This window comes from Podarcis bocagei, assembly GCF_964188305.1.
Source record: "Podarcis bocagei genome assembly, chromosome: 11".
Lineage (NCBI taxonomy): Eukaryota > Metazoa > Chordata > Lepidosauria > Squamata > Lacertidae > Podarcis > Podarcis bocagei.
This window is the reverse complement of record NC_138136.1, coordinates 43,392,597-43,417,049: the sequence shown is the minus strand read 5'-3', so window position 1 is coordinate 43,417,049 and position 24,453 is coordinate 43,392,597. Positions and strand designations below refer to the sequence as shown.

Below are 24,453 nucleotides of genomic sequence, written 5' to 3'. Positions count from 1 at the left end.
TTGTTACAGAAGAGATTATCTCCCTTAAATGATTATTTCCCTTCTTTTGAAATGTTAACTGAAAGAAAAAATAATTGACAATATAAAGTGTATAGGACAGCGTAGGAGCGGGTGTGTAAAAATAATACACGCGTAAACAAAATTAGCAAAGGATCAAGTTTTCACTGCGCAAAGACACGCCACTACCACCAAATTTAGAGTGACAGCTCTGGAACAAACAAAAAACAAAAAAACCAAGCACACAGAGCCTCTTTGGAACACAAAATTTAAACTCTTATAAAACAACAGCAACACAAGCAATCCATGGATCCTGATGAGTAATTTAATTTTGGCTTTTAATTTTTCTCATGACATATAAGTGGAAGTATTGACTTTGGGCAGAGAAAGCCTCAATAGATGTGTTACACACACACACATACACACACACACACACACACACACAGCACATTTGGATTTCTGCTGGAGGTGACATTTTGTGATCTGAACTGTAATGGGTAATGGGAATGTCTTTGTTGCAAAACTTAATAGGATGAAAACACAATTCATAAAAAAGTGTTTCAAAATTAAAGGACGAGCTTCTTAATATATGAAGAAGTTTACATAAAAAAAAAATAATTTGTGCACAAACAAGCAAGCATTTTCATGCATTGTGCATCTCAGAAACAAGAGTTAGGTTTCATTTGACAGGGAATTAATGTCACTTTTGCTTTGCCAGTGCTTCCTGTTAGGGTAAGAAGCCTTTTCTTTCCTATGACAGAATCCTGCAGCTGAATGGTTGATAATGTCAAAGGGCTATTAATATGCTAAGCCTTTTAATGGCATGGGATACCTCCATCCTGTTCTCCCCAGTTTTGCAACAGTCCTTCGTCATTTATAATTTTGCTTGAAGAATCTGAACATTTCCAACTAGGTAGAATTTAAGATAAATTATAATTTATTTTAAAGGCCTGAGTTCTGCTGCATAATGACTTTAATGTTTATTATTCAAATATCAGAACCGTTGTTGTTTGGAAAAAAATGTTTTATCAGGTTTGCCAGATAATATTATTTTTAAACAATAAGGTGGAAATCCCAACGCAGCTACCAAAACAAGAAATTCACATCATCAGCAATTACTTTTGAGACTTTAGATTTCCACCACAATAAGCTAATATAGAGAGGTGCTTTTTATTTTCAAGCTTTAGTGATGTGTCTATTACGCGTTATAAAAATTCAGTCAGAAATTCATGATGTTGGAGTACACCTCATTTATCTGAATGGTTTGATGGATATTCAAGTGTTTGGACAGGTGAAAACCCCACTGACAAAGGGCACAATGTGGTTCTAGTTGCCGGCAAATAAGCTCTAATACAGCACAGTCCAAGGCTGCTCAGACGTAAGCCTCCACAGAGGTCAAGGGGGCTTAATCCTGAGCAAGTCCATATAGGATTGCAGACCAACAGTGCAATCCTATACATGTCCTTTCATTTACAAAGAAATCTACATAGGCCCGGCCCACTGACGGGGCAGGGTGAGGAGCCTGCCTCACCTCACCTTGCCTCCATCACCTGCCCTATTGTCTCTACCACCAGTGGTAGCGGTTTCTGACGTGCTGAAATCTCATAAAATCCCACAGAATGCATGAGATCTCACGAGACTTTGGCGATATCTTGCCAGAAGCTTCTGCTGGCACTTCACAGATGGGATACCACTGGTGCTGCAGGTAAAAGAGGTGCGACGCCAGCGTTGGGGGTGACAGCAAGGAGGCAGGGTGACAGCAGGGGGGGCAGCACATTCCCATTTTGCCCCTTATTCTTCAAATCCCCTCTCCACTTGTCTGCACTTGGCAGCCTTCTGGGGTTTCCTGAAAACCATTTGACATCTTCAGCTGGGCTTTCTTGAGAGCCAGTGTGGTATAGTGGTTAAGAGCGGTAGACTCGTAATCTGGTGAACCAGGTTCGCATCTCTGCTCGTCCACATGCAGCTGCTGGGTGACCTTGGGCTAAACGCACTTCTTTGAAGTATCTCAGCCCCACTCACCTCACAGAGTGTTTGTTGTGAGGGAGGAAGGGAAAGGAGAATGTTAGCAGCTTTGAGACTCCTTCGGGTAATGATAAAGTGGGATATCAAATCCAAACTCTTCTTCTTCATCATCATCATAACAATCGTGTACATACAATTGTTGCTGTTTATAAGTATTTCTGCATTTAAATAAATCAGTGTGGAACTCTCTCTTTTTTTCATGGTAGAAGGAACAAAATCAGCAACCACTTGGTAGCCAAGCCTTGCTGACTTCCCATGTTTCAATCAAAGTTCAGGGGCAGGTGTGGGGTACAGCTCCCATCAGCCCCACCCTGAATGCTCAATGGCCAGGGTTGGTGGGAGTTGTGATTCAGCAGCATCTGGAGGGCTGGGGGTTCCCCACACCCGTTTAACGGGCTGTTGCTGCTTCTTTGCCTTTGAAAACAGGTCACATTAGCAGATAATCGTGTTGGTTGACTTATCTTACAGTCTGCTACTGAGCCTGGTTCAGGGCTGATGTACATTACTCTGAACAAATTGGGTCCAGGATACCTCAGGGATTGCCTGAACCCTTATATTCCAGCTTGATTACTGACAGGGGTGCCAACTTGAATAAAATATTGGGGGGGCCAAGTAAGGCCCACCCTGGTCACTTGGCGTGGTAAATGGACACCCTTTGAATGGCAATGCTCATTAACTTGGGGGGGGGCTTGAATATTTTATGGGGGGATTGAAGGGACATTGGCCCCTAGGAGTTGGCTACGATCACTGAGATCATCTGCAGGATCATCTTGGGTCAACCCTTGAGTTGGTGAGGCTTGTTTGACAACAAGAAGAAAATGAGCCTCCAGTGTCATCAGTCCAGACCTGTATAACACCCTGCCATTAGACATTTAGTGGGTGCTTTCTGTGCCAACTTTCAAACACCTGCAGAAAACCTTTCAGCCGGGCCAATGCAGGCAATTGAGGGTATCCTATACCTCCTGTGGTTGGTGGTTGGAGCCCACCCAGGGACAGCTGAGGGCAGATTCCTGCATTGCAGGGGGTTCAACTAAATGACCTGCAAGATCCCTTCCAATTCTACAATTCCATGATTCTACATCCTCTACAATGGGCTATTGATGTTCGTTTTTAATTTCTATTTCCTTTTAATGTGTTTTTAACTTATTATTAATTCATTGTTTGGTTGTATATTTTTATATTGTTCTAAGTAGCTGTGATATATATATTTATGGTACAATAGTATAGAAATATTTTTATGGGGGGGGGACACGGATTAAAGATGTAATGGAGGTTTCTCAGGTTACCTTTACTTGCCCCTTCAACACTCCCAAACCAGGCTAGATGTGTAGCTTTTTCGAGGCAAGATCTTGACTCCAGATCAGATTGTATCATGGTGCCCAAAATGGCCACCACTGGAGGTAGACAGCTTTACAAGTGGCAGCTCAACTTCCATGGGCTTTCTTTCTGTAACAAATTGAGTCTGCCACTGCTTGTGGTGACACCTCATGAAGACATAGTACCATTTCAAAGCCATTTTAAGTAAATGGCAGCTCTCATAAAAGTTGGTGACCAGTGATGGCCAGTGCATTGTGCAGCTTGGGAAGATATCAATCTAGGTCAATCTTAGTAGGATGACTTACGGTATATTCTCAAAGGTACTGTTGGGGTGGGGTTTTGGGGGGAGGGAGTGCCACAGAGCATTATATGAACTATCACCAGAAAAATGATGTGGAAGGAGTACAATTGTCTGAGCAACAAGAAACTGGTACCTAATAAAGAGAAATAATTCCCCACCGACTCATTTACAGCACATAGAAAATATCCAAGCTGGAGCTTAAGATACCTGTAGCAGTATGTCAAGATAAGACGAGCCTGTATCAGCTTCAGATGGGCCGAAGCTGGTCAAAATCTCACATTTTTGGTTATGGGCCCAGAACCAAAAATGTGAGATTTTGACCAGCTTCGGCCCATCTGAAGCTGATACAGGCTCGTCTTATCTTGAGCCCAAGCAGAGTAGTCCACACAGCAGAAGGATAAGCAGTATGTGCCACATTCTTAACTTTATTTCCACTCTATGCTGAGAGAATACAAACATGCATCTTGCCTCTGTGAGAGCAGAGAAGCAACTCCTCTCGGAAACAAAGAACACCGAGAGAACACTGAAAAACAGGAAACCAGTGAACGTCACATCCAGTCTCCCATTCCCGTGGGAATCCAACAGTAACTCGGACTGTGGAATGCAAAACAATGTCTTGTGACTGCAGTTGCTGCTCAGTGAGGGAAATAGAAACCAACAGTATGAAGCTGATTCTTTGAAATACTCAGTCTACTGAGATGATCACATTTTGCACTGGTTATCCTAGTTAAAATACAATCTTCAAACTAAACATGCCAGCTTTGGGGAGACTAAGTTTCACAAGCATCTGCCTGTTTATTAATTAGTCTTCTTTCCCCCCAGTGATAAAAGAGGGAAACAGTTTTTTCTCTCTTATAAAGTGTCTTCACGCTGTTTCCTCAAATAATTCAAAAGTCACAAATAATAGCAAGAATCTTTGGTGTAGTTTTAGAACTGATATGACTGGGTTGTTTTGTGGGGTGAGGGGGGTGTTAACCAGGAACTCTGACTGGTTATATTGGCCTCCACTTGGTGGTGGTGGTATATGACTTCAGAAAACTAGCACAAGCCATTGGCATGGGTTTTTAGGGGGATACCAGATTTCAGGATTCATAGTTAACACTCCTGTCTTCAAGACTTGTAGATAGCACTTGAGTGTATGTCTGTGCAACAGTCTGTTGAGAATATTAGACACACTCTAACGATGGAACAAGTAAAGAGGGTCTATTTAACTTTGAGCAGTGAGATCTATAGACAAGGCACCCATCAAATTTACAATATGCGGGGTCTTTGCTAAACCAGCCTCAAAAGTCTCTGCTTCTCTTCACCACCAGACTTCAAAAAGAACAAAGAGACATTTTCTTCCCAGCAAAGGATGATTAGCATTTAACATTATTATCTACCAAGATGTGTCTGATTTATCCTGCTCGAGGCACTCAAGCCATTATGAACAGCACCCTTTTTTATTTTCACAAGGCTCAAGCATCAGTCAGGCACACCCAATATTTTTTAAAAAGTTTTTTAAAGGGGGGAAAAAAACCTGAAAAAAAGAACATAGGAGCATATGGCTATAAAAATTCAAAGACAAAAATCTGTTTTACCTCTTTCTTCTCATGGAAAACTTAACCAATTTTACACCCACAGAAGACACTATAAAGTGGGAGGGGGGGTTGGAGAAAAGAAGGGGGCTTTTGCATAGACAATACAAGAAAAGAAAATCCCTGCTTACGTCAAACAGTATGAACAGTTTCTTAACAGCATCGGCCCTGAAATGAGGTTTTTTTTTATAAAAAAAAGGCTTCACAGCCCTGCCTTCCACTCATCTTGCAGGCTTCTAAAGTGGGGGTGGGGTGGGGGATAAAAGAATCACAGTTCCCTGTCTGCTAGGTAAGCAATTGTGAAAGAATATTTTAATCATTTTTCCAATGTGCATAAGCACACAAAGAAAACCTGGGTAAAATAATCAATAATCTTACTTCAAAGAACAATAAAAATGTGTGGCATAATTAAATCTGTGAGCACCTAGAAAGGAATGCTGTGATCACCAATAGTCAGCATGGATTTCTGAAAAATAAGTCATGTCAGACTAACCTGATCTCGTTTTTTGACAGAATTACAAGCCTGGTAGATGAAGGGAACGCAGTGGATGTAGCCTACCTTGATTTCAGCAAGGCATTTGACAAGGTGCCCCATGATATTCTTGTAAAGAAGCTGGTAAAATGCGGTCTTGACTATGCTACCACTCAGTGGATTTGTAACTGGCTGACTGACCGAACCCAAAGGGTGCTCATCAATGGTTCCTCTTCATCCTGGAGAAGAGTGACTAGTGGGGTGCCACAGGGTTCTGTCTTGGGCCCGGTCTTATTCAACATCTTTATCAACGACTTGGATGATGGACTCAAGGGCATCCTGATCAAATTTGCAGATGACACGAAACTGGGAGGGGTGGCTAACACCCCAGAGGACAGGATCACACTTCAAAACGACCTTGACAGATTAGAGAACTGGGCAAAAACAAACAAGATGAATTTTAACAGGGAGAAATGTAAAGTATTGCACTTGGGCAAAAAAAATGAGAGGCACAAATACAAGATGGGGGACACCTGGCTTGAGAGCAGTACATGTGAAAAGGATCTAGGAGTCTTGGTTGACCACAAACTTGACATGAGCCAACAGTGTGAAGCGGCAGCTAAAAAAGCCAATGCAATTCTGGGCTGCATCAATAGGAGTATAGCATCTAGATCAAGGGAAGTAATAGTGCCACTGTATTCTGCTCTGGTCAGACCTCACCTGGAGTACTGTGTCCAGTTCTGGGCACCACAATTCAAGAAGGACACTGACAAACTGGAACGTGTCCAGAGGAGGGCAACCAAAATGGTCAAAGGCCTGGAAACGATGCCTTATGAGGAACGGCGAAGGGAGCTGGGCATGTTTAGCCTGGAGAAGAGGAGGTTAAGGGGTGATATGATAGCCATGTTCAAATATATAAAAGGATGTCACATAGAGGAGGGAAAAAGGTTGTTTTCTGCTGCTCCAGAGAAGCGGACACGGAGCAATGGATCCAAACTACAAGAAAGAAGATTCCACCTAAACATTAGGGAGAACTTCCTGACAGTAAGAGCTGTTCGACAGTGGAATTTGCTGCCAAGGAGTGTGGTGGAGTCTCCTACTTTGGAGGTCTTTAAGCAGAGGCTTGACAACCATATGTCAGGAGTGCTCTGATGGTGTTTCCTGCTTGGCAGGGGGTTGGACTCGATGGCCCTTGTGGTCTCTTCCAACTCTATGATTCTATGATTCTATGATTCTAATTAATTTGTGTCAGGAAGCAAAAGAAATTCAATTCTAAAATGCCTCTGAAAACAAACAAACAAAGCCTTTTACTAACCCCTGGGAGACATATAGAAGTCCACACCTTACATTTAAAGCACTATGATGCCATTTTCAATGTTATGGCTTCTCCCAAAGGAGCCTGGGAACTGTAGTTTGTTACAGGTGTTCGGTAGGTTTAGCTCCATGAGGGGTTTCCTAACAACCATGCATTTGATGTGTTTGCTACTCTGAGATCCTTTGGGAGGAAGGGCATGATATAAATTTACTAAATGAATAAGAATAAGAATAAAAACACGATGGAGTTGTGATCTCCTTTCTTGGTTTAGGTCCATTGGTTTGGTTTGGGTTCTAAGTTCCAGAGCAGGAGAAAACAAGCTTGTTCCTTCCTCCATCTTATCTCCTCTCAGTCTCCTCTTTACTAGGCTATACATACCCAGTTCCCTCAACTGTTTCTCATAAGGCTTGGTTTCCAGACCCTTGATGATCTTGGTCTCCCTCCTCTGCACACGTCCCAGCTTGTCAATATGCTTCTTAAATTGTGGTTCCCAGAACTAAACACAGTCCTCCAGGTGTGGTCTGAGCAAGGCAGAATAGAGCCAGGACTATGACTTCCCTTCATCAGGACACCAAACTTCTGTTGATGCAGTCTAGAATAGCATTAGCATTTTTTGCTGCTACATCACATTGCTGACTTATGCTAAGCTTGTGGTTTACTAAGACCCCTAGATCCTTTTCACATGTACTGATTATTTCTACCTAAGTGTAGAACCTTTTATTTGTCCCTATTGAAATTCATTTTGTTAGTTTGGGCCCAATTCTCCAATCTGTTAAGGTCATCTTGAATCCCAATTCTGTCTTCAGCGGCATTGACTTGCCCTCCTAGTTTGGTGTCATCTGCAAATTTGATCAGCATCCTCTCAATACCTTCAACCAAGTCATTTATAAAAATGTTGAACATCAGGTCCAGGACAGAACCCTGCAGGACCCCGACTTACCACTTTTTTCTAGGGTGAAGAGGAACTGTACTTGAGTATTCTTTGGGTTCAGTCAGTCAACCAGCTATAAATCCACCTAACAGTTACCTTGTCCAGCCCAGCTTCCTTGTAAGAATATCATGGGGGTCTTTGTCAAAAGCCTTCCTGAAATCAAGATGCACTATGTCTACAGGATTCCCCTGACCTACCAAGCTTGTCATTATGGAAAAGGGAAATGAGGGTCATCTGGCATGACTTGTTTTTTAGAAAACCATGCTGGGTCTTAGTAAGCAAAGCATCCTTTTCTACGTGCTCACAGACCGACCGTTTAATTATCTGTTCTAGGACCTTTCCTTGTATCGAATATCATACCAATATTTGCTATGACCAAATATCACGGGCTAAGGGAGCTGGGCATGTTTAGCCTGGAGAAGAGGAGGTTAAGGGGTGATATGATAGCCATGTTCAAATATATAAAAGGATGTCACATAGAGGAGGGAGAAAGGTTGTTTTCTGCTGCTCCAGAGAAGCGGACACGGAGCAATGGATCCAAACTACAAGAAAGAAGATTCCACCTAAACATTAGGAAGAACTTCCTGACAGTAAGAGCTGTTCGACAGTGGAATTTGCTGCCAAGGAGTGTGGTGGAGTCTCCTACTTTGGAGGTCTTTAAGCAGAGGCTTGACAATCATATGTCAGGAGTGCTCTGATGGTGTTTCCTGCTTGGCAGGGGGTTGGACTCGATGGCCCTTGTGGTCTCTTCCAACTCTATGATTCTATGATTCTATTCTATGATTCTATTGTGAGCAATCATAACAGCCACAGTGATACAAGGAAGGCATTCATGGTATTTCTGGCCTATCAGTGATGGACTCTATGCTATATCTGTAGTGTTGTTACTTGCAGGAGTATCAACAATCTCAAGCTACATTGAAAAGAATTATGAGCCCTCTCTTGATTATAGCCCAAAGGGTGGGCTTGATAGAAGCCACAGGAAACAAGTTGCAACACAAACAATCTACCCTGACTCATTCTGATAACAAGGGGTTTGACTGGAATTCTTACTTGCCTCCAGCCTAGAGTAACATTTAAACAGTAGATTTCAAACCACATTATCAATAGCCAGCACGAAAGCAGTGCCCGTTAAAAATGATTTTCTGCAGACTTATGGGGGAAAGGTGGAGTTTCCCTGTAGGTCTGTGCCGTCTGTTTAGTTGCATGTGAAACGGACAATGTAGCAGAAGTTGCCTGTTTTTAATTTTTCTTTTTCTCCATGGGCTGTGATGTTTTATTGAAGACTCATACAAAAGGAAGGGGGGGGGGAATTAAAACCAGACAGCTCTGACTTCATTGTAAATTTCATATGCAGCCCAGCAGGCCGTAACAAATAGCGTCCACCCCTCCCCCCTCCCGCCTCATCAGCTCTTTGGCTATAGCTTGGAGATTGCATAAAATCACAAATAACATGTGCCATGTGAGTATCCTCACTGATTTTAAAAGACAGAAAATGGTGTCGAAATAAAAAAATAAATCTTTCATTATGTAATAGTATTGCATAGTGAATTTAGCAAGATTTAAAAGATGCAGTAGATGGAAAGCTGCCATTATTCCTTTTTTCAAATCCTAATTCGGACATCACAAAAAGAGAAAGGGGGGGAGCTGACATAGTACCAGCAGGAGAGATCATTTTGCATATGGAAAGTAACAGCCCAGGAAGAAAGTACAGCCCAGGAAGAGAAACATACCCCAGGCAGGAAGAAGGGAGTCATTCTATCACCAATATATATCTGAAGAAGTGTGCATGCACACGAAAGCTTATACCAAGAACTAACTTAGTTGGTCTTTAAGGTGCTACAGGAAGGAATTTTTTTATTTTGACTATCACCAATATAGTTTTATTCTTAAAGTCACCACTAACCCAATGTGCACAGGAGTTAGCATACAAGCAATTAGTCATATTTATGTTCTTATTCAATGAGAACTAAGGCTGCAATACTAGATTCACTCACTAGGGATTAAATTCCATTGATCACACATAGGTATTTAGGATTGTGCTGTGTGGTTGCCATCTGACAGATACCGTACATACAGAACTCACAGGGAGTCTTGTTTTTGAATGAACATGCAGAGAACTGAATAAGAGCAAATGTCGTTAAAAGGTTTACAAAGTGCAGTAGGTATAAAAACTGCAGGTGACTGCAAATATCTGGTGAATAGAATGTATTCCATTGGTAATAATTATTATCTAGTAAGGGCTCTGGGAAGGATAGTGACCAACTTCCTCAAAAAAAATTAGGAATAGTGACAACCCACTGCTATGACCTGGTGAGGGGGAAGTGCCTTTCTGTCCCTTGAAAAGTTAATAGAGCTGAAGGAGGAAGTTGAACAAATGACACTCTTTCACACTTCATTGTTCAGCTCTATGGGCTTTTCAAGGTTAAGATGATTAATTCTACTTGAACTGAAGACTGCAGGCACACCATAGCTTTAAAGCACATTACTTCCCCCAAAGAATCCTGGGAACTCTAGTTTGTTAAGGGTACTGGGAATCAAACCTCTGTGAGTGATAAACTACAGTTCTCAGGATTCTTTGGGGGAAACAGTGAGCTTAAAATCTATTGTGCATATGTATGCACTTTCTGTCTCTCCAGAGGACGGGTGGTGCCCACAGCACGCGCTCAAAAATCTAATTGCGCCCAAGGACCTAAAAAGATTGGCGACTCCTGTAGAAATCAACCTGAAATGCCACTTAAAGGGAGAGTGCGAGTGGTTAAGCCATCAGATGGCTGTTCCTGCCTCTGTCCCCTCACCCTCTTTTAATTCTCTGAGCGACCCAGGAGGGAGAACTGGACCCAGCTGTTCTGCTTAGAGAAACCATTAGAGAAAGAGAAGGCAGCAGCTGCTCCTCACAGGAGCTGCCATTTTCTTTTCTCTCTTCCTCCCCCTTTTTTTTTGCAAAAAGAACTGGAGACGACCAGCAAATCCAGTCCACCCAATTGCACCATGCAGAGAATGGGGGGACGGGGAGACGGGACCAAGACTGCCAAGAAAGAGAGAGAAGGAAAGAAAGAAAGGTGAGCAATTGTGTGGAGGCTGTTCTGGTTCACCTTCACTTCCTCTCCGGTGGGGAGTGGGTGACACGGAGGGTTCAGTAACTGATGGTTGCACAAACCTGCCCAGGAACACTTATATGTCCATCATCTCTCAAAGGCCCTCTCTGTTCCGAAGGATCTATACTTACTGACCCATCCTTGCTCTCGGGGCGATGCAGCATGGAGGACTGGGCCCAGCAGGACTGTCTAGGCGAGTTCTTCAACCTCTGTTCCCCATTTGTTGCGGGACCACAACTCCCACCATCCCTGACCACTGTGAGACTGACTAGGGGTTGCTGTGCACCTAGGAAGAGGTGTCTGCAGCTGCCGCCACAGCTGCCTCCTTGACCTTGACCTCTGGATTGTGCCCAGAAACAGAGGTGGATGAGCAGACAGACAGACAGTCAGCAACCCAAGTTTTCCAGACCATACCTGCCTATCTGCCATTTCTGGTGGTGAGGAAGATCGGGCCAACGAAGGGGCTTGGGGTGGGGAGGGGAAGGAGGCCCCCTGCTTCTATTGGTTACATCCCAACTTTCCTCAGAATTGCTCAAGGCAGCATAAAGGGGGGTCTTTCCTCCAGCCACTTTGTCCTCACAAGAACCCTGAGAGAGGGTGGCTCAGTGTCACGCAGCAAACTTCCTTGGCTGGGGAGGGAACTGAACCCGAGTCCCCCCCCCCCCGCGCAACCTTCCTAGCCCAACGACAATCTTCAAATCACAAGACATATTGCCAAGCCATTCCAGGAGCTGCCGGTGGCTATTACGGCAGCCACGAGAGATTGACATGGGAGCAAGTCCCACTGAAGTCAACGGGAATGGTTCCCAAATAGACACGTGCGGGATGGCGCAGGTATGATTTGCACCATACCTAACCTCCCTCACCTCACCCCACCCACTCCTTTCACTTTGTCCTCCTGCTTAAAATTGGCCCCTCCCTCCTCCCCCGCCGCCTCTCTTTGCTCTCGCCTCTCGTGGAAAGTTATTACGGCAGCGGCGGCAGCAGCAGCCATTCATCTCCTTCTCCCCCTCCCCCTCCCCTCCCCCGCTTCGCGTTTCAGCCGGGACGGAGGCGGTTTGTCCCTAGCGGCGCCCCGTCTCCGCAGCAGCTGTTCGCACCAACATGGCGGCGGTGCTGCTTCTGCAGGAGCTCTCAATGTCAGCGGCTGCGGCGGCGAGGCACTTGGCGCGCGGGGCAGGGAGAGAAGCGGCAGCCGTTGCCTCCACCGGCGGCCTCGGGCCCAGGTATATATCTATCTATCTCTCTATATATATGGGAAGCGGGCGCGTCGGCGGGTAGATAGGGGAAGCGGGAGGGCCGTGGCCCCTCATCCTCCACTGCCCACCAGACCAAGAATGGGATTGGGGGTCGGACGAGATATGGGTGTGTGTATGTGTCTCGTTGTCCAGGTGTCGTCGTAGAGAAAGGGCGTGGGTTGAGGCCACGAGCCAGGGGGTGTGTGTACACATATACACGTGTTTATATGCGACATACTTAACTGGGACGCCCCTCACCCAGCTTTGCCTTTCCCCCCTGTGGATGCCCCTGGGAGTCTACTCGTGAGGGGGAAGCAGCTCTTAGCGTACCCCCAACTCTTAAGGGTTTTGATTCTTTTATCTGGCCTCCACTTTGCGCAGTTCATTGTGCGTCCAGCTGTAAACGGGGAAGAGAATTAGCTCTCCTTTCAGATAGAAAACAACAACAAAGATTGTCCAAGAGGCACCTAAACAAACAGGTTTATTGTCTGTTTTCGCTTGGAGACCTCAGCTGCGTGAAGCGTAGTGTTTGGTTGTCAGGTTCAGTCGCTTGGCGCAAGGTGATAATTGCAAGCAGCCGGGCATGGTTGAAGGCCATGAAATGTAAAAGGAAGTAGTAGGTAGGCCTGTGCCTTTTTCCGTGCGGAAAGGCAGTATATACAATACAGTACAAGATAAGAACGTGCCCTTTGCAACAGGGGTCACTGTGATGATAGTCCTTCCGGTTTGTGTTAATGTTGATTTGACTCCTGTATGGGAAAGAAGCCCATCGTTTCAGAAGCCTGGTTTTTCCATTCTTGTGATGCTGATGATTTCTTTATTAATGTTGATCTTCTGACTGAAGCTTACTTAAGATGTGCTTTTCTCAGAACTTTCCACAGTTGCAAATCATGTTTCCCTCGTCCTTTAAAAAATAGTGTAAACTGTACAATATACATATGGAGATATTCTTGTTTTGCTTGTGGGTGAATAGGAAGCCCACTGTAGTAACTTCTGTTGTAAGTAAAAACTCTTCTATCTGTATGGCTTGAGAGAACATGAACATGAAGACATTAAAAAATGTTGGAATAAATATACTCAAAGCTATCTTTGTAAGGCCCCTGATCTCTTTTCACGCACACATATTATTTACAGCATGGACAATGTCCTGTACTATAGCTGCTTCTGAATGACAAATTTCAACTGTCGACAAACTCTTCGGGGACTGGGAAGCCCTGAATATTATTATAGTGTGTGAATATGTGTATATGTACAGCATATTTTGACCTTTCCTTTGCATCATAACCAAAGTCTCCCTAACAAATTCATTGCTGATTTAGTGGAGAAAATAAGAGGAAGAGTATATTCATTTCATACTGTTTAGGTTTGATAGTTGCCTATGATTAGAACTTACTACATTTGTAGCTGATTAGAGCTAAAGAAAGTTCACTTAGTTCAGACAAAGTGAACTGTACTATCAACAACCAGTTTGAGGGGAAGCGGAAGGGAGGAGCTACAGAGGTTTTCTTGGAGCTTCTATGGAAGAAAAGTCTTACCTTTTGAGTAGTCTTTCTCTGTGTATTTTTCTCCCTCTCTTCTCTGGGCTAAATTTGACCCATCTGATTGGTTATTGTGGTTTTTTGAAAAGTATATACTTTTACCTGTGGGAGGTATAAAATACTGTACTCCTAATGTCCTATATGGGAAAATTGTCCTGATCTTTTGCAGAATCAAGCACACTCTAGTGCACTGATTTTAAGGCATGTCTTACCTTACTGTAGGATTGGGCTATAAAGATTTTTCTAATCATCCCTAACCTGTCTCATCCATCATAGCTTTATTATCAGTTAGTACATATACCAGTGTTGGTTGGAAAAATTTGCACAGGAACACTTCTGAATAAATAGAAGATTTAGATTCATATGCTGTTGTTTCTTAAACCAGAAAGAAGAAATGGATCTGCACTGGAGCAAAATATGAAAGAAATTTCCTTTTGGGAAAAAAAACCCAAACCCCTATACATGGATTCAATGAGACCTACTGCAAAATAAGTTTCCCAATAAATGTGTATAATGTTGGAATACAAGTAGTTTACAAGGGTCTTCTTAAATAAAGGCCTACTTGTCTCTTGGCCTACCTCTGTCCTTTTCTAATGAACTTCGCAGTTGTATGCAAATGTTTGTGTCATTGGGAATCAGGATCTGAGCAGTTACAACATTTTTATAGCCTGATGTTAGCATAGTTTAAAATGGCTACACTTCTGGACAAATGCTTTATGGGTTGTCTTCTGTATCCTAGATCTCATTGGTAATGCATTTTAAAAAAGAATTCTATATTGAATATTGGAGCTTCAGTTCTTGGGTGGTCTTAAGCAGTGCTTTTTTCGGGGGGGGTGATGCAGGGGTATGCATACCCCTAAACATTCTGTGAATCTTTGTACTTTGGCCCTTTTACTGTATTTATTTTTCCCGATTTGAACTATAAAATGGTGCTTTTCTTTAGTCCAAATGAAAGTACCACTAAACATTTTTAAAGGAAAAAAACACTGGTCTTAAGTTATCCTAAAATGGGGACTTCTAGTAACAGCTTCTTTACATTGCATTCTTCTTCTTTTCAACCCATTGAGACAAACATTGATGTATTTAAGCGATCTCCTTGGACCCAAATATCCAATTAGTGCTACCTCAAGGCAGTAGATCGCCCCAAGTGGTACACAGCATCATCTGGAAAGTGTGTCCCAGTATTCCTTGCAATGTTATAAAAGGCACTTGATTGCGTGTGCCTGCACAATGAGTTATATTGTAAAGTTTCCTAAGATGTCCATCTCTGATTTCATGATGCTTCACTGTGCCCCTAAAAATACTGCCTCAAGCAATTGCTTGGGTTGCTTATGCAGTCTAGGATTTTAACTCGCTGAAAGAATGAACCCACTTTCACATTTCTTTGAATAGTGGAAAAATCAGACACTAACGATGTCTTAAGCCACCCTTAATTAGAGCCTACTACCAAATTTTGTAGGAGAATAAATCAAAAGCAATGCTGGTTTTTAAAATTCAGATTATATCATAGTTCTAATTACTGCATGGTATACAACAAATTGAAATGTAAATATGATTTTTGTTGTGTTCAAATAATCGGTATCACTATATGTTGAATATTCATCTTGCATTTTAGAGAGGCATGACTTCCAATTGTTTGTCTCGCTTTTGACACCTATATTTTTTCTGGCAGATAAACAGTCTTCTTTGAAAGATCTATTACTTAACCAGCCATTGTGTTTTTCAGGAATCTCAAGAATGTTATTCATTACAAAGCACATATTTGATTGTCAGTGTGAGAAACTTCCATTCTATTGGTAAGGTCATTCCCTATATCCAAAGAGAGCTGGCAATTTCAAGCAGTATTTGAACTTTGTTCTTCAATCAATATGATTGGTGGCAATACAGATTAACATCACATTTTTTTCTAGACTAAATAAAATTCATTTAGTTTTAGATAAAGCAGAAAAATAAGTTCAGTGTTTTTTACATGATTCATAACATTGCTTATTATTGTACTTTAAAAATAAATAATTTACAAGCCCTTAGTTAATTTCTGAATGAAGAAGTTGCCTCTTATTTGTTTGTGTATGTTTCAGTTCCATGATTGACAGAGATTGAACTTTCACCAACCCACTTGCAGGCATCTTTTGAAATAGTTGTAGCAAGATGAAACTAAACAGTATGTAAAAGTCTTGATTAGATGTCTGCAAGGTTTTAAAAATTTCATTTAAAAGCCACCACAGAGTGCAGATTCCATTGAATCTCTGCAAAAACCTTACAGGTGTTGTTTACCTCTTATTTCTCTGTTTAAAAAGATTTATTTTGTCTTTTAGTACTCCTACTAATAATGCTGGATGTCAATTGCATTTTTTGTATGGCATAACAGGATAAACTCTTTGAAGTCCATGCTTCTGAAAGAATAATTCTCCATTCTGAAAATAAGATTATTTTGTGTACGTATATTACACAATACTTTGAGTCAATATATATCCTTCAACAGAACAGTCCTGTCCAGAGAGCAGATGAGTTGCAACAGCCCTTTGCACAGCTGATACTGCAAAACCTCAAATAAATATAGAGAACTTGTTTTCTGTAGAGAACCATTTATTCAGACTCAAAACATCATGACCAAATGCAGCCTCCGGTTGTGTGTACACTTGTCAACTGACTGATTATTGGTTTCAGCTAGAAATGCAGTGATATTCATAATTCATAATCTACTGTTTGTAGATTTGTAATTAGTGTGTGTATATATTTTAAATGGATGTTTAAGGGTGTAGCATGTTCGAAGTGCAGTGCTTTAAAATGCAAATTTAAGAGCAGGGAGCAAATTCACATCTGCACATGGCAAAGCGGAATAAGATGTGAGATGGTTTTACGTAGGGTAGTTACGGATGCAGTCCTGTGGATCCTTTTTGGGAGTATTTCAGTTGAAGTGATTGGGAAAGAATTGCACTGTAAAAAATAGAAGTATGTTGAGGAGATATATAATGGGGCAAGTGTGTCTGGTTTGTTTTCTATTGTGACAAACATGGACTAGCCTGTGTGTGAATGATTTGTGTGAAGAGTTGCCATTGAATGTGTTAATTCTTCTTGACATTTATACCCACTTCTTCTGAAGTGACCAGAAGGAAAATGGATGGCGGACCTGCCTTACTTGCTAAAATTCCCTCTAAAGCTCCCTTTATGAAGTTGTTGTGAAATTATGCACAACTATTAAAGGTGCCTCTTTTGCATCTGCTCACACTTGCTTCTTCCTATTTGTTATGCTGTTATACTTCACACAGATATACATAATTGGTTTGTTAAAAATATTTGAATAATAAGTTCGTAAGATAATAGTGTTAATGGCTTTAGTCTAAATTGTTAAGTAAATGATTAGTTAATATATACTTTTTGAGAACTATTGCTAAGACAGTTGGGGCCACCAAGCTAGTGACCATGGAAAGATGAAAGTGATAAAATCCCATATGGGTGATATCCAGTTGTGGCTTTTTGCTTGTTCCACTCATGAAAACAGGAATTTTCTTTTTTCTCCTCCCATTGCATGCCCCCCAGATCTGCTCCTGAGAATGGGGAGACACCCTGGGGGGTAGAAGGTGGTGGCAGGGGGCATGGAAAGAGAAGACCTATTGCATACACAAATGTGATGTTATATTTTGCCCTTATAGTTGTACTGTGCCCTACGTTATTGTAAGTTTTCTTACTAAAGGCACAAACTCCTTTGATCAGAAGTGAGCAAACTCGTTAACAGTTAATAAGTGAACGAGGTCAGTGTTGATCGTTTTTCACAATATGACTTTTATTAATTACTAGGGGGAGATAACTAGTTGCACATATAAACAGCAGCCCTTGTACTAGCTATTTGAAACTGTTCCTTTGACTTTGGGGGACAACTGGCAGCACAAAAATGACTCTTGGGGTGTCTTTTGTAACAGGCTTACTCCATGCATTAGTAGAAATCTGTTACATTTCTAACAAAGGAGAGGGCCTTTTTCACAGTGGCACCATGTCTTTGGAATGCCCTTCCCAAAGAAACATGCCTGGTGCCAGTGTTACAGGTTTTTCAGTAGTACATGAATGCTGTCTGTCAGGGGTTTAGGTGCAGAGGCACGGGCAAGGGAGGAAACAGAGAGCGAAGGGGAGGAGACAGAGGAAAGGATGAGTGATGACGACGACCCGAGATCTCCCAGTCTTTCCAGTGAATCAGAGGATTCACAGAAAGGAGCACCAGTGGCCAGGGCAAGGGGGGAATCTAGAGAGGCACCCCAGGAAGATAGAGCCAGAGGAGACTCAGGGGGGAGCAGCTGGAAATCGGGACCAGCGTCACCGCCAGGAAGCAGGGAAGAGGAAAGGAGCCAGGGGGGAAGCGCTGGCAGCTCACCACAGGAGGGAGGGCAGGAGTCAGGAGTGGCCACACCTCCATCGGGGAGCGAAGAAACGGTTAAGAGGAAAGTGGAAGGTTGGGCGCGCGCGCCAAGTTCAAATGCAGAGGAAGGCGGCGCAGTGAGCAGCCCCGAAAGGGAACCAGGTCCTAAAGCCCGGCGCAAGGAGGCAGAAGGGTCCGGGTCAGCGTCAGAAGAATCCCGGAAGGAAGAAGCCCCGGGGGGTAGAGGGACCCAGAGGAGGACAGTCAGGAGGAAAAGGTGGAGCAAGGCTAGGATATTAAGTTGGTGCGCACGGGGCGGAGACTCAGACGGAGCCTCGCCGATCTAGCTAGTAGACGTAGAGTTGCAGACAGCAGCGTGAGAATGGAAACTGTAATTCAATAAAGACTTTTACTTAATGACCGCTGGCTAGCGTGATCCTCTGTGAGCTAGGATCTTGAAGCAGCTCTGACAGTAGGCTCCGTCTCCACATTGTGGGCATCTGCAGCCTCGAGGAGGGGAGAGAAACAGGCGCCCACTAGCGAGCTCACGAACGGCAGGAGACATGACGGCTGAGCAGCAGATAGAGGACCTCAGAAAAGCAGTGGCACAACTGAACGCCGAGGTTCTCGCATCCAGGAAGAGAGAGGACGAGGCAGCTGCCGCCTGCAGGGATCTCCAGGTCAGGTTAGACGTACTGGCAAAGCAAACACCCCGGCAGGAGGGAATTGGGTTGGCGAGACGGACAGGCGGACTGCTCTCTCACTTCGATGGGAACCTGCAACAGTATCCCAACTTTAGAGCCGACGTACTGTGCGCACTGCAACTGTTGCATAAAGACTTTAGAGATGAACAGGAGAGAGTGGGGTTCATCATGTCCCATCTGCATGGGGAGGCGAAAGCATGGTTGCGCAATTTATGGAGAGATAACGATCCGGCGCTCCAGAATGCGGATGCCTTTATTAAAGCGATGGATGGGTGTTTCTTATCAAGTATTGACATTGATCTTGCACGGAAGGAGGTGCATGGGCTGAGACAAGGGAGGGCCAGCGTCAGACAGTATCATGCCCGCTTTTTCGCCTTGGTCAGCGCCCTGGAATGGGACAGAGATTCGGCTCCTGTAAGAGACCTCTTTTGGGAGGGACTGCACAACTCGATTAAAGATGAGATAGCGAGGGGGGAGAGACCCCGAACCACCCAGGAGGTCGTTCAGAGGGCACTGGCTGTGGGGGTGAGGCTGGAAGGACGTCCGTGGAGCAAGGACGAAGGACGTGGAGGGCGCGAACCAGCCGGGGGCCCCTCCTTCTTTCCCAGAGAAGCAGCACGGGCGCAATCCACGCCTCCGCCAGGAGGAGGAGCCGAACCTATGGAGGTTGGAGGTGCAAGGGCTCAGTCAGCAACCAGAGCCCTAGCACCGGCAGCAGTGAAGGCGAAGCCTCCTAGAGGGACCAGGAAGTGTTACGTCTGTGAGCAGCCAGGGCATATGGCGAAAGAGTGTCCCCAGAGGCCCCACAAGCTTACTGCAGCCTCAGCAATGGTGACTGCAGCAACGCAGCAGGGAGGACCACAGCAGGGAAACGACGATGTCTGGCTGGAGGAAGAGGCACTGGGGCCCAGCCAGACGTGTTAGTGACGCAGTCCCCAGAGATTTTACAGCCAGTGAACCCCCTCCCGCCCAAACCAGTAGTGAAGCTCACAGCATCTCTCCAGCTGCCCAATGGAATCACCATGGACGTGCCAATCACCATCGACTCCGGCAGCAACGCGGACTTTATAGGGCAGGAATTTGTCGACAGGCACGCTGTGCAGTTGCTGCCGGCCACACTGCCCCTGCAGGTTGTCACTGTGGATGGCAGGGAGCTGCTAGGGGGGCAAGTGGTGAAGCAGACGCCACCAATGGTGATGCGACTTGGAAATCACAGGGAAGTCATCAGCTTCAACGTCACTCAACTGTCTGACACGCCCATTGTATTGGGCATGAGTTGGCTGGACAAGCACAGCCCAACGATGGCTTGGTTCCAGAGGCAGCTGGTTTTCGGCTCTTCCTTTTGTGCTGAACACTGCATCGTACCCAGGCAGGAAGGAGAGGAAGAGGAGTCACAGCTGCTGCTAGGCACGCTGCAAGCGATTCCCCACAAGTACGCAGAATTTCTGGAAGTTTTCTGCGAGAAGGAGGCGGACAGGCTACCCCCTCACAGACCATATGACTGCAAAATTGACCTGCTGCCGGGGGCGGCGCTGCCTAAAGGGAAGCTGTATTCCATGTCTGAGGACGAACTGCAGGAACTCAAAGACTTCATCGATCATAATTTGGAGCGCGGTTTCATCCGAGAGTCTAAGGCAGCGGGGGGCAGTCCTGTATTCTTTGTTAAGAAGCGAGACACACCCCAAAAAAGACTCGTAGTGGATTACAGGATTTTGAACAGTGTGACCAAGCCGTCGGACTTCCCCATGCCCCGCATCGACGACCTCCTGGCGAAGGTACGGAAGGGAAAGGTGTTCACCAAGTTGGACCTGCGGGGGGCGTACAACCTCATTCGCATGCGGGAGGGTGATGAGTGGAAGACAGCCATGTTCACGCCACTGGGTACCTACGAATACAGAGTTATGCCTTTTGGACTGCAAAATGGCGCTCACGTTTTTCAAGCATTTATGCATCACGTGTTGGCGGGACTTCTCTACAAGACGTGCGTCTGTTTCTTGGATGACATCCTGATCTTTTCGGAGTCGCAGCAAGAACATGACAAGCACGTCAAGGAAGTGCTGGGCAGGCTAAAGCAACACAGGCTCTACGCCAAGCTGGAGAAGTGCCAATTTGACGTGCCGGAGGTGGATTTTCTGGGCTACAAGCTGTCTGACAAGGGGCTCGCCATGGACAGCGCCAAGGTTCGAGCAGTGTTGGATTGGAAGAGCCCACGCAACCGGAAGGAGGTCCAACGGTTTGTCGGCTTTGCGAACTTCTATCGCAAGTTTATCAAGGGCTTCGCGATGCAGACGGCGGCCATCACTGACACCCTTAGCTCCAAGAAGAAGAAGTTCATCTGGACAGAGCAGGCGGAGCAGTCCTTTCAGGCCCTCAAGCGTCTCTTCGCGTCGGAAGAGCAGCTGCTTCATGTCAACCCCAGCATGCCGATGAGGGTGGAGACAGACGCTTCGGACAGAGCAGTGGGGGCGGTCCTGCTGCAGAAGGACCAGCAGGGCGTGTGGCGGCCGGGAGCGTTTTACTCCAGGAAGCTCAGCAAGTCCGAGCAGAACTACACCATATGGGACAGGGAGTTGCTGGCCATTCATGCAGCGTTCAAGGCGTGGAGGCACTTTCTGATCGGCGCCAAGCACACGGTGCAGGTTTGCACGGACCACAAGAATCTGGAACACTGGCGCACGGCACAGTTCCTGAACCAGAGGCAGATACGTTGGGCTGAGTTCTTTGCGGACTTCGACTTCCGAATAGAGTATGTCCCGGGGGACACCAACATCATGGCAGACGCTCTCTCCCGCAAGCCACAGTATCTGGAGGACGCAACACCAGCGGCCGCCATGCACATCTTTGCACCGACAGTGTGGGCGTGCGCCGCGGCGACCGTGGACCTAGAGGCGGTGCGGCGAGCGTTGCAGGGGGACTCCTTCGCACAAACGAAGATGGCAGAGGTGCGAGGGGGCAAGGCAGCGGCCGACGGTTTCCAGCTACGAGATGGATTGCTCATCCGTAAAGGGGCCATCTACGTGCCGGGTGACGAACTTCGAGCCAAGGTGCTTCAGCAGCTGCACGACGCACCCACGGCCGGGCACTTTGGCAAGGAGAAGACGGTGGAATTAGTAGCCAGGGATTTCTGGTGGCCTGGAATGAGAGGGGAGGTCGCAGACTACGTGGCGAGGTGTGACACTTGCCAGAGGGCAAAGACGGTGCACAAACCGCCGGCTGGACTGTTGGAGCCGCTGCAAACTCCGGTCGAACCTTGGGAAAGGGTGGCTCTAGACTTTGTCACGGATCTGCCCAGCTCAAGGGGCAAGACGGCAGTGTTGGTGGTGGTGGACCTGTTCTCCAAGATGGCGCATTTCATTCCGTGTGCTAAGGTGGCCACGGCAGAGCAAACCGCCAAACTGTTCATAGACCACGTGTTCAAGGTTCACGGTCTGCCACGGTCTATTCTGTCCGACCGCGGGCGGCAGTTCATCTCGAACTTCTGGCAGAAGCTGATGGGCTTCCTAAACGTCAAGATCAATCTGGCGTCGGCGAGACACCCGCAGACCAACGGGCAAGCGGAGCGAGCCAATGCCATCATGCAGCAGTACCTGAGATGTTATGCGAACCAACAGCCTGCGACGTGGGTGGATTACCTGCCGCTTGCAGAGTTTGCCTACAACAACACGAAGCACGTATCCACGGGCGTCACGCCGTTCTTCGCCAACAACGGGCGGCACCCTAGAACCTTCCCGGGACTGGAATGCAGGGGAGAAGGGGAGCCGCAGTCAGCAGATGCGTTCGCGTCGGAGCTGCAGGAAGTCCACGATCAGCTGCGGCGCCACCTGGAGCTGGCTAAACACGCATACAAGGTACAAGCGGACAAACACAGAAGGGTTGGCGAAGAGCTCCACGTGGGAGACTGGGTCTGGTTAGCAGCCCACGCAGTGCCGGCCAGGTCGTTGGCCAAGAAGAAACTAGGGCATAAACAACTGGGGCCCTACCAAGTCGAAGAGCAGGTCAACCCGGTGGCTTTCAGGCTGGCGCTTCCGGAGGGTTCCAGAATGCATCCGGTGTTCCACAGATCGGTGCTCACTCCCTACAAGGCACCGCACAGGTTCCAGGAACCCGGAACGGCGCCGAGTCCGCTCAGAGAAGGAACGGGGCACGCGGGAGTGGCACAGGAGGAGCGCATCAACGAAGTCACGGAGATTTTGGACTCCAGATGGGGGGAAGAGGGAGTAGAATACTTTCTCGCCAGGGAGGGCACCCCGGCCAGTGCGAACAGCTGGGTGCCGGGCTACGCTTTAGACGAACCTCTGCTCAAAGACGAGTTTCATGCCCTCTTCCCACATAGACCTATGCCAGCGGACTTTTTCGACGACTGGCTTTTCACGCCCACGCTTTCGGACAGCACGTTCAGGGGGTTCGACTCGGACGAGGAACCGACACGAGACGTCCGTTCCCCGGAGGGGTCACCCTCGGGATCTGTCTCAGAACCCTCGTATTGGTGGGACGATAGGCCGGAGGAGCAGTTCCGCAGGAAGTGGCTGGACTGTTCCGGCCGAGCAACGCCGCCTGGAGGAAGTGCGGGAGAGACGGACATGGACATTTTCGGGGACGACCCTGGTTTCGAGCACGGCGGCACAGAGATGGAAGAGGAGGTGACTGTCGTCAACGAGAGCAGGGAGGAAGACCCGGAAGAGTTCCGATGGAGGCCTGCCACGGGAAGCGACCGATATCCGACGTTCGTCCCTTTGCAACAGCAGCCCCCAGCTCCAGCACCGGAAGGAGGGGAGGGGGGACTGGGGGGCTTCGAGGGGGGGATGGATGTCAGGGGTTTAGGTGCAGAGGCACGGGCAAGGGAGGAAACAGAGAGCGAAGGGGAGGAGACAGAGGAAAGGATGAGTGATGACGACGACCCGAGATCTCCCAGTCTTTCCAGTGAATCAGAGGATTCACAGAAAGGAGCACCAGTGGCCAGGGCAAGGGGGGAATCTAGAGAGGCACCCCAGGAAGATAGAGCCAGAGGAGACTCAGGGGGGAGCAGCTGGAAATCGGGACCAGCGTCACCGCCAGGAAGCAGGGAAGAGGAAAGGAGCCAGGGGGGAAGCGCTGGCAGCTCACCACAGGAGGGAGGGCAGGAGTCAGGAGTGGCCACACCTCCATCGGGGAGCGAAGAAACGGTTAAGAGGAAAGTGGAAGGTTGGGCGCGCGCGCCAAGTTCAAATGCAGAGGAAGGCGGCGCAGTGAGCAGCCCCGAAAGGGAACCAGGTCCTAAAGCCCGGCGCAAGGAGGCAGAAGGGTCCGGGTCAGCGTCAGAAGAATCCCGGAAGGAAGAAGCCCCGGGGGGTAGAGGGACCCAGAGGAGGACAGTCAGGAGGAAAAGGTGGAGCAAGGCTAGGATATTAAGTTGGTGCGCACGGGGCGGAGACTCAGACGGAGCCTCGCCGATCTAGCTAGTAGACGTAGAGTTGCAGACAGCAGCGTGAGAATGGAAACTGTAATTCAATAAAGACTTTTACTTAATGACCGCTGGCTAGCGTGATCCTCTGTGAGCTAGGATCTTGAAGCAGCTCTGCCCTTCCCAAAGAAACATGCCTGGTGCCAGTG

The 24,453-nt window shown here is 46.4% G+C and overlaps 1 protein-coding gene across 2 annotated transcripts in view; it reads left to right on the top strand.

Annotated features, from left to right (window-relative positions):
• The first annotated feature begins 12,098 nt into the window (after nucleotides 1-12,098).
• The window catches only part of NDUFS4 (NADH:ubiquinone oxidoreductase subunit S4), a 54,169-nt gene continuing 41,814 nt past the window's right edge, over nucleotides 12,099-24,453 (top strand). Inside the window, exon 1 of one of the 2 annotated variants that reach the window (XM_081213267.1) lies at nucleotides 12,099-12,259. In XM_081213267.1, the coding sequence (XP_081069393.1) occupies nucleotides 12,138-12,259 (122 nt within the window). In that variant the 5' untranslated portion in view covers nucleotides 12,099-12,137. Of the gene's footprint in view, nucleotides 12,260-15,535; nucleotides 15,606-24,453 lie in introns of those variants that run through there. The other variant, XM_081213268.1, reaches the window with a different exon arrangement.